A 9,784-nucleotide genomic window follows, 5' to 3' on the forward strand; every position below is an offset into this window, starting at 1 on the left:
TTAATGGCAGCTGGGTTTCATCATTCAAATAAAATAGAATTCTGTCCGTTTAGCTATAAAATTATGTCAGGGAATAGGGATACACAGTATATGTCTTTCATTTGCATTGCATCTCCCCCCCCCCAAGCTTTTATTTTCGTTCGAGTAATAGTACAACTCTAATAGTATTACTTATAATAATGTAATTAAAGATAACTTCATTCAGATTTATTTATTTTTATTTCATTTTCCAGACTTTTTTTTCTTTTTTTTTGATTTTCATTGGTGGGCCAGTCATAATGGTCCCACGGGCCTGAGGTTGAGTATCACTGATGTATGGAATACTGCATAAAAGAAAATATTTATAAACCTGAAATAATGTGAGATGCACACCAATAGTTCAAAACTTAGTAGTTAAAAGAGAATTTTATTATTTTACACCAGTTTATTAATTGTCCGTGATACAGCAGTGATCATAATCAAACCCAGCATGCATTCTTATTCATAAAACCACAGAGGGACCCCTGCAGAGAATTTACATCAATTAGGACATTTTAATCAAACACTCACCATCTGCCATCTCACAGAACAGCTAATACATAAATTACATCCACTCCCATTCACACTATCACAGAACACATTTTCAAACTGGCTTTACAAGTGCAAAGCGCCAAAGGTTTTGTTCAGACTGTAGGCAAATCCAATTCTGATATTAAAGGACTGACTGTCCACAATGTTATTGGCAAATGAGCAGATCAGATTTGTGTATTCAGACGGTAATGACGTAACAACAAAGACATGAGTAATGCTAAATGGATATTTCGTCACACAACGGTGTCACTCACTGAAAATAGCAGTTATACAAGCTTGTGAGTTTGAAAATCGTCTATTTGTGGCGCATGACACTGCTGTACAACAATGTAAGAAATCTGATTTGAATCGCACTTCAACTCAACTAGGAATGTCTGAGTGCTTTTTTTCATACTTAATAAAAACAGATCGGATTCCAATCTAGAAAAAAAATTGGAGTTGGTCTGCCAGTCTGAACATAGCCAAAATAGCCAAAAGTCGAATCAACTCAAATGGGCCACATACATGCATACATACAACTTATAGCAACAAAAAAACACCATGAACAGAACATTGACGGATCCCCTGATTCTGTTGTTGTTTGCCGTTGAGTAACAGATTGAAGTATTAAGTCCATCGCCTCATGTATGTGTGTATGTTTAAAGGAGAATTTTTCTTACCTTTGTTTGTAGTTGTTACGTCCCCAAAAAAGAGGTCCAGGTGTTATATTATGCAAAAGTGCATTATTGGCTATTTCCCCTAATATAAGCCCTCAATGGGGGTTGGGTTTGTTGTGCTAATTCGCTTATTTCCATCGAAATAAGTAGTAAAGTGTGCTGCTTGGTATACTATTTACATTATGAAGAGAGGATATATACAAAGAAAATTGATTGAGCGATGGAAATAAGCGAATTAGCATAACGCCCAATTCAATTCAATTCATTGAGGGCTTATATTAGGGGAAATAGCCAATAATGCGCTTTTGCACAAAATAGCACCTGGACCTCTTTGGTGGGGACGTAACAACTACAAATATAGGTAAGAAAGCCTTCTAGTATGGAATTCTCCTTTAAGTCTGGTTTCTCAGAGTGTGAATGAGTCCGTCCACGGGATTGTAATTTTTTACGATGGTGTCTCATGCTAGCTCATCTACAAGCTCACAGCGTGTTGCATCATGACCCATTGTGAGCTTGTACAGTAGATCGGCTCTGACACACGACACCATCGTACGATGAAGAAAAAAAATTAATCAGGCTTAAGGCTGTAATGCAGCATAGGCCCTGTGCACAGATCTGTGCGTGGGCTGGGGCTGTTCTCCTGGGTTACTTTTAAGGCTGGCCTCGGGACAAACTTTCGTCCACCCTCTGGCTCCAGTTGGACCAGCCATTAGCGCAGTCATCACAGGCTTCTTCTATTCCACCACCATGCAGTCTTTTATTAACCAGTGTCCTCTCTCACCATGTGTGAACATCTACATCTGTTCCATTTTCGGCTTGCTCTCTGCCCCCCTCTCTCTGTCCTATCATTGGCCTTTGTGTGTTTAGCTGGAGACTGATAGAAGCCCTTGCTCATCGGCTGTGTCCAAGATTCGGCAGATGACCGGGGACTCAACCTGATAACAAGAAAGCAAAGGTAGACTATAGCAGTGATTCTCAACCGTTTTCATTTCAAGGACCCCCAGTTTGATATGCGTTTATTTCAAGGACCCCCAGTTTGATATGCATTAGGCCACAGACCCCCCATTTCATATGTTTTATCTCTGGCATCCCTTGAATCTACACTGTAAAATCCTCAGTGCTATCTCACCTGGTGTAAAAATGCATTAAGGGTCCATTTTGGTTCCTAAACTATCAATCATTTAGCAGGGAACGCCAAAAAGGACCATTGGGAGCCCAGAACCAATGTTGAGAGCCAGTGGCCTGCATAGTGCATGACGGCTTTGATCCGTGTCCCCCAATTGCACCATAAAGTACATCATATACTGAGTCACTGATCTAAAATATGAAGTTTCATGGCCTTCTGTTGTGACTTGGCGATGTATTGAGTCATTGCGGACAGTGTCATACAGTACATACTTTCAGTTAGTCTCATTACTACAGCAAAGCTTGTGTGGCTCAACTAGGTTTGTGCTTGTACATATCAGCATGGGCGATATGGGTATAAGCTCTAATTTAAAAAAAGATATATAAAAACTGTATAAAACAATAATAATTACTGTAATCCCTTTTCAAAACGAACGTTATAAATTGCTTCACTTCAAGTACGGTACTATAAAACTACCAATGTATAAATTAAATTCCAAAAAAGTTGCATAGAAAATAATCGGGGATAGAAAATGAAAAGATGTTTCTTGAATCGTGCATATTTATCTTACCCCAAGGATGTATTGACACATCTGAGGCTCCAGCATGTAGACAGTGACGGCATGGGGAGACTCAGACTCCTTGCACCTGACAGAGGACAGAAAAAATGGCATTAAGAAAACCTCCTGCAGATTTTATAAAAGACCATCCCATTCCCAACGTGTCATATGAACAACACTCACTTGAGCTTGACGATGACCTGCCTGGGCTTCCCTGTCAGATCACACACATCCCCATGGCCATAGTAGTGGGAAACCAATCTAAGAGCAAACGCAGATATGTTTTTTTAAAGTCTGTTTTACCCGGGTCAATAGCAAACATAGCAGAAATACAAGCTTGCAGTGAGACACATTGAGCTTGTGTGACACCATCTTAAGACAAAGTCTCAAATATAGCTTAAGCGATTAATGGAACTGCGAGGACTTACTTCACTTTCTGCACCCCGTCGTCCTTGAGTTGGTAGGAGCGAGCAACATTCTTCTTGGCCCACTCAAGATGTTCTTCGCCGTTCCAGTTCCCCACCACTACAATGTTCTTCCCTTGCTCTTTATCCTAATTGAATCATTTACATGAAACGTCAACACATACAGTCACTCATCCCGTTGGCATTGAAGAAGTGCTCTTTTATTTTATTTTTTAACTACAATTCTAATCTACATTTTTACTTCCTTACCTCATGGTACTGATGCACATGCTTCCCATAACAGAACTCGTACTTCCACCAGCCCACCCCCTGAAACACAAGTTATGGTAAGATTGACATTTTTTTCATTTGAAAATACATCTTGGTTGGTCGACAATGTAATACATTTTCATGCAAATTAGTCGCACAGGGGGGGGAAAGCCAGTGGTGTGTAAGGACCTTTACAAGTATGAGGGCCATGCCCACAGAAAGCATTTTTTGAGTTACCAGCACTTTTTTACCATGCATTTCACTGGTAAAGACGCGCAACTGCGCTCAAAAAGTGACTCTGTTTTTGTCTGGACTCTTCAAGCAACAGTGTAACTTTCGGAGAGGAGTGCCGGTCGTTTGATCATCCCGATTGTGTCTGACAACCTGGTAACTCACAAGCCGACATTGAATCACAACCTAAGAAGTCCATGTTTACATTGTTCCAGCAGCTAAGCTATTTGTGCTAATAATGCAGATGACAGGATGTTGGGAACTACCCATAGATCCGAAGTCCCGTTAGTCCGAACATGCACTGCTCCCGTGCTTGTGGTTAGGTTTGCTCCCGTGCTTGTGGTTAGGTTTAGGTTAGGGTTAGAGATAGGGATAGTAATTTCGGAACAATTAACCTTCTGACTAATGACACGGGCACCAGGATGTTTACAGCAATGATTGATAGGTTTGAACATTGCAGGCACTCCACTCATAAAACACTTTCTGTGTACACTGGCCCTAGAAAAGGTTTAGACATAGACTGGCTAGCAGCCAGCTCATGAAACAATTCTAAGGCACTAGGAACCAGTAGGCCTCACCCCATGAAGACAATATGAACCACTCAGGAACTCCTTGATCAGCTGGTCATCTGTCAGACGGGAGATATGTGTGGTTCCAACAGTGACTTGAGATTGCCCCCCAACAGTCATGGGCTTGTGGGTGGATGTGAAGGCCTCCTCTCTCACAGGTGAAACCGGCTCCTGTAACATTGTCAGACGTTAATCTTCACACGCGAGGTGCCTACACACGTTTCACTCTCTCGTCTTTTCTGTACATTGTGTTGCTCACCTCTTTGGTCTCTGGAGTGGCGCTGAAGGGTGGTTTGAGTTGTTCCTCCCGCTCTTTGTCCAGCTGGTCGAGCCGCAGCGGCCGCAGTGGGGAGCCTGCCAGAGCCTGGCAGAATATAGCATTCACTGGAGAGGACTTGAACCTAGGTAGGAGATAAGAGAGTAGGGCTGGGCAATTAACCGAAGAGATATCAATTCAAAACATTTCAAGACATTTAGTACCTCTAACCCTGGGGTGGGCAACTTTGATGATGGAGAGGGCCACACTATTTCCATACTCACCCAGTTGGCCACAAGCAGATCCACAAGCTTAATACAATCATTCCCGGGATTCCTTCAAAATAGGAGTTCTGGGGTGCCGGGAAAACATGGCCGCTTTTACTTTGAACCCCCCCACTCTGAATGGGTGCATTTTCAGAGCATGTTTATTTGAATTATCAATCAATCAATCGTGTTCCGGCTTGGACCAATGGAACTAACATAGTTAAGCGATTTCACCCCCAAGGTTTTAAATAAAATATACTTTCGTTTGTTTCTACATTATTTAGTTATTTATATGATGATACTTTTTTTTTCCTTTTTTGTTTTTGCCAAATATTTGGTGGCCGACCCATGGCCCACAGGTTGAGAACCACTGCATTGCACGATGGGGTACCTGTATTTTGGGTGTGAACAGAGCAGTGGCGTCAACACCACCACCTCATATTCACAGGTGGTGACCTCAGCGATAGACAGGATCTCGTGCTTGGCCTCTGGATGGCACACGTACAGCACTGACGTGGCGCGTGGCTGGTTCTGCTTCAGCACACAAGGGGTCCCATTTCCCATGCCTACTGAGTAGTAGGGAGTCAGCTGGCCCTCAATATTCTTAGAAGGCACCTAGGCGCAGTCAAACATTAGAATAATCATGATTAGTAATATAATTGAACCACATGAGCCCTAGCGTCCCTCTTGTGGGAATCATAATAGGGATTAGATAGCAGATCTACAAGTACACAACACGCCACTTAGCGTGAACGTTGTGCGATGTATTGTGTGGTTGTACTAGATTTGGTGTAGAGGGGAAAACAGGAGGAGACCAATTATAGACCCTTGGGGCATCCTGGTCAACTAAGTATACAGGGTTAAAGTGCTTCATAATAATAACAATAAGAAGAAGATTGGGGAGGATGAAAGGCTCCAGAGATAAGGCATTTCTTTATTACACCAACCTCTTTCACAGTGTCTGCCTTCACGTCATCTGCTTCATCAACTTTCTCTGTAAAAACAAATAAGAAAATAATTCCTAGCATTATCACACTGAGATGCAGAAATGACAGACACAGATTAACTGATGAAGTATATAAATGAACAACAGTAAACCATATGCAATTCATATTCATGGGGTTCACAAATAAACACTCACCTGTCCCTGTGGTGTGACTTGTCTTTGCAGCCATGTTTCCCAGAAAGTATTCCTGAACACTTATTTTCTATAGACATAATAGGTTGTTTTTAATGTATGCTGTACTGTAAGTGTCAGGAAAACATCAAATCATACTAAACAGTTAAGAGCTAAATGAACATTTTACTGTGTAATGTTCTACATTTCATATTGTTGGTGGAGCAATGCTCACCTGGCCCGTTTCCTTCTCTTCGTGGTATTGTCTTACGTGTTTCCCGTGGCACACTTCATATGTCCAGTAAGACTCGATCTGCAATGATCACAAGGGGATTACGGTAATAGACACTTTAGTTTAGCCCGTTCTGGGCAGGAACCCCTTTTGGTGTTGTAAGCAAGCTCAAGCTCGTGCCGCGTTACGAGCTTGTAGATCTACTATTTTTGAAAAATCTTTAAAATGTGGCACAAATCTTTGAATGTACATTCTCTCAGAGTGAACATTTTTTTAACTAAAATCTTTGCTTCTGGAAGGGGGGGGATTTAGAGTAGATTTGTAGAATCTTTTCTCAGGTCTAAATGATTTAAAATGAACATTCAACTAACCAGTCAGTCTGATTATGTTTTATAATCAATTACTTTGACGAACTGGTGCACCCGTAAAATCACAGCAAGCACTACAGCTGAGAACACCTGACTGGAAACGTCTACCCCACTTTGGGCAAGTTGAAGGCTCTTACCCTGTAGGAGCAGCTGCTCTGTTTGAAGAGAGGCTCGAGCAGGAGCGCTGGAGTGGCACCGGCATAGTCCTTATCATCACCCTGGAACACAGACAGCACTCATTAAATGTGCTATATAAAAAAATTTGACCTGATCTAATGATGGCCTAAACGTATAGGAAAAAAAAAAAAACTCCCACACACTGTCCGCAAATGTTGCTGTCAGACACTGTAAGCTTTTTTTAATTATTAAGACAGGTATATACCATTGCATACTGTTGTTGTTATGTTTTGACTGCGTTTTTTCTTGCATTTGAGGACAGTGAGTGTGGGAGTTTATTTTATGTTTTTGAATTAACTTAACTGTGCTGCCTTACAACAGAGAGCTACAGGCTGGGCTTATTAAATTACTGATGACAGCAAAAACATTAATTTAAGAAGAAGAACCAAGACCGCCTCCACCAGCATCACATTGATCTATACATTCTTCTACACTTGATCTACACTTCTGACCAAAGTGAGCATTATGTATCACTATCTCCAATTTAGTTCTTGTCCATAGTGTTAGACTTAGAACTAGCTAGAGTTCTCCTTCTTACGCTTAGGATGCAGAGCCAACCCACAATCCCAATTAAAAACAAGGTTGAGGACCACAATGGAAACAAGACCTGCTACAGCTTTTCTTTAGTATAATTATAAAATCGTACCACTGTACTCTTTGCAAAATGTTAATACAATATTCAATCAATTAATGAGATCCTGTATGTAGTATGTACTTACCGGTAGAGGTGTGTGTGTGTGTGTGTGTGTGTGTGTGTGTGTGTGTGTGTGTGTGTGGCGCGCGCGCACAGTTTGTTGTACATAATGATTAGAGATGGAGAGGGCTTTAATTAATCACTCACCTCATCACCGGATGCCAGGGAAGGCAGGATACATTTATATTTCTCCTTCTCTGCTGTTGTCATAATGACGAAGTCATCTTCATTGTAAAGTGGACCAGATACTGGCTGAAACGCAAAAGGCCGGGGTTAAGCTATAATAGACAATTAACACATTTACTCGCCAAAGCGATGCGTGGACATTGATACAGTACGTCTAGCCCGAAATCGATAAATAGATCTACGAGAATTTACATTTTGGATACAGTCATACAGTCCATTGTACAAGTCTGACAGTCATGAAGATAATGTTCATATTTGCAGGTCATTACCAGCGTGAATTCAGCTCCTGGCCAGTTGATCTTGAATGGGATCTCATCAGTATATGACGGGTAGCCTCCTCGGTTCGCTGACACACTGCTGCAAACCTCCAGCAACACACCGCCGAGAAACACTACCAGCAGCAGCCCGTCCATGGTCGCCCCCTCCTCCTCCTCCTCCCACCCCAGCCGGAGTATCGACTCCTATCCTGTTCTCCACCACATGTACCCGTAGTGAAAAGCCTACAATCTCTATGAATTCCAAACTGATCGAGGCTTCACATACTATAGGAAAAGCGATGGATGATACCGATGTCAAGTTGTCAACACAGTAAGTAATAGGGAAACAGGAAGTGAGTCGTCTGCCTGCCACGTAGATTTCCTGTCGTATGCCGTCAAACAACGCCCCCTGCCCGTGGATGTATTAAATAGCAACATTTAAAAGAATACTCTACTAGACTTTTCTATTTAAACAAAAATATTTGAAAGTTAATATAGTATTACAAACACAATTTTGCCTGGAATTGTCTGAGGGGAAAGTGTTGAAAATGGCCTGTTAGTATGATCACCATGCATCCAATATGAGGCAAATATTTTCTAGATTTCCTTTTGTTTTAAGTAGCATGTGACATGTCAAACTAGGGGGCTTTCATGATGCTGAATCCATTCCAAACATTAGTTTTGCACAAAAAAACTCCTTGGGAGTGTGACATCACAAATGTGATGTCATTTTGGGCTAAGTGGCTATGGCCAAATCTAGCCCAAAATAAGTGATTTTAACTTTTTATGCAAAACTAAGAGGCCTTCCACACGAGAACGGCTCGGATTCAGCATCATAAAAATCCCTAGTTTGACATGCTACTTAAAGCAAAAGGAAATCTAGAAAATATTTGCCTTATATTGGATGCATGGTGGTCATACTAACAGGCCATTTTCAACACTTCCCCTCAGACAATTCCAGGCAACTTTTTTCTGTTATTCAGGATATATTGAAGATACAAAATCAGCTGAGTTTGGGTTTTTTGCAATTTGTTTGAGGTCAAATTACATTATTACTGGACTACTGGTGTTGTGCGTGTGGACTTAGTTAACATTAAGGAAGTATTTAGACAGGTACATGGGTATCTTGGTGGTGTATCAAATCTTGTGGACCAGATTGCAAGATGCTGTACACGTCAACCCTAAGCCATTCCAGCCTATCAAAGTGGACAGGGGTGAGGTGGGTTTGGGGAATCAGGCCAAGTAATATAGCCTGACAACCAGTTTGTTTTGGGAAGTCTGGAGTCTTGTTTTAAGGGCCTTTGAGGCAGGGCCAAATTAGCCATTGGGCCGTTGGGGTCGCGGCGCAGGGGCCCTTCCCTTCAGGGAAACTGGACTGCACGGTACTGTGTTTGAGGCCATGAAAAGGGCTCCTGGGGACCTTTATTGGCTGATGATTGTGTCAAATTTAGGTAAAAAAGATGATAAAAAGATTAAAAAGACCTGAAAGGTTTGTGCGCATGCACGCTATAGGGGCCCCGCAAACGATACTGGCCCAGGGGCCCTTGTGTGGCTTAATCCGCCCCTGCTTTGAGGTGCTGTGGTACCAGAGGTGCATGCATAGTCGAAGAAACCAAGCTTGGGCTCCTGTAAGGGTCTTCTTCAGAGTGTTTTTGTTGACCAGTGAGGAGATCTTGTTCTTTGGTTGACTTTTTTGATTATGTTGGTGGCCATTTTATCACTGGAAAGATTTGCCTCCAGGATGGAACCAATCCTCATAACAAAACCGCTCTCAAAGCCTACTTTATCAATCAATGATAAAATGGTAAAAAATTATAATAATTAATGGTTATTCATGATTCAGAAT

At 41.7% G+C, this 9,784-nt stretch overlaps 1 protein-coding gene across 1 annotated transcript; it reads right to left on the reverse strand.

Annotated features, from left to right (window-relative positions):
• Window positions 1-378: 378 nt before the first annotated feature.
• On the reverse strand, window positions 379-8,272 carry erlec1 (endoplasmic reticulum lectin 1). The gene is made up of 14 exons (XM_080782575.1): window positions 7,951-8,272; window positions 7,643-7,747; window positions 6,762-6,842; window positions 6,260-6,337; window positions 6,049-6,115; window positions 5,855-5,901; window positions 5,299-5,522; window positions 4,645-4,786; window positions 4,395-4,556; window positions 3,586-3,645; window positions 3,340-3,464; window positions 3,095-3,172; window positions 2,924-2,999; window positions 379-2,161 (listed from the first exon to the last, which is right to left on the reverse strand). Exons 1-14 carry the CDS (start codon window positions 8,092-8,094, stop codon window positions 2,090-2,092), a joined length of 1,461 nt encoding a protein of 486 aa, XP_080638701.1. The 5' UTR covers window positions 8,095-8,272; the 3' UTR covers window positions 379-2,089.
• Window positions 8,273-9,784: the final 1,512 nt, after the last annotated feature.

This window comes from Protomyctophum bolini (assembly GCF_963924005.1).
Source record: "Protomyctophum bolini genome assembly, chromosome: 14".
NCBI lineage: Eukaryota > Metazoa > Chordata > Actinopteri > Myctophiformes > Myctophidae > Protomyctophum > Protomyctophum bolini.

Coding starts and splice junctions, on each gene's coding strand:
- erlec1 (XM_080782575.1), bottom strand. CDS start 8,094: ATGGACGGGCTGCTGCTGGTAGTGTTTCTCGGCGGTGTGTTGCTGGAG. Junction 6,116..6,259: donor AAGAGAAGGAAACGGGCCAG/GTGAGCATTGCT, acceptor TTATGTCTATAG/AAAATAAGTGTTCAGGAATA. Junction 4,557..4,644: donor CCACTCCAGAGACCAAAGAG/GTGAGCAACACA, acceptor ACAATGTTACAG/GAGCCGGTTTCACCTGTGAG.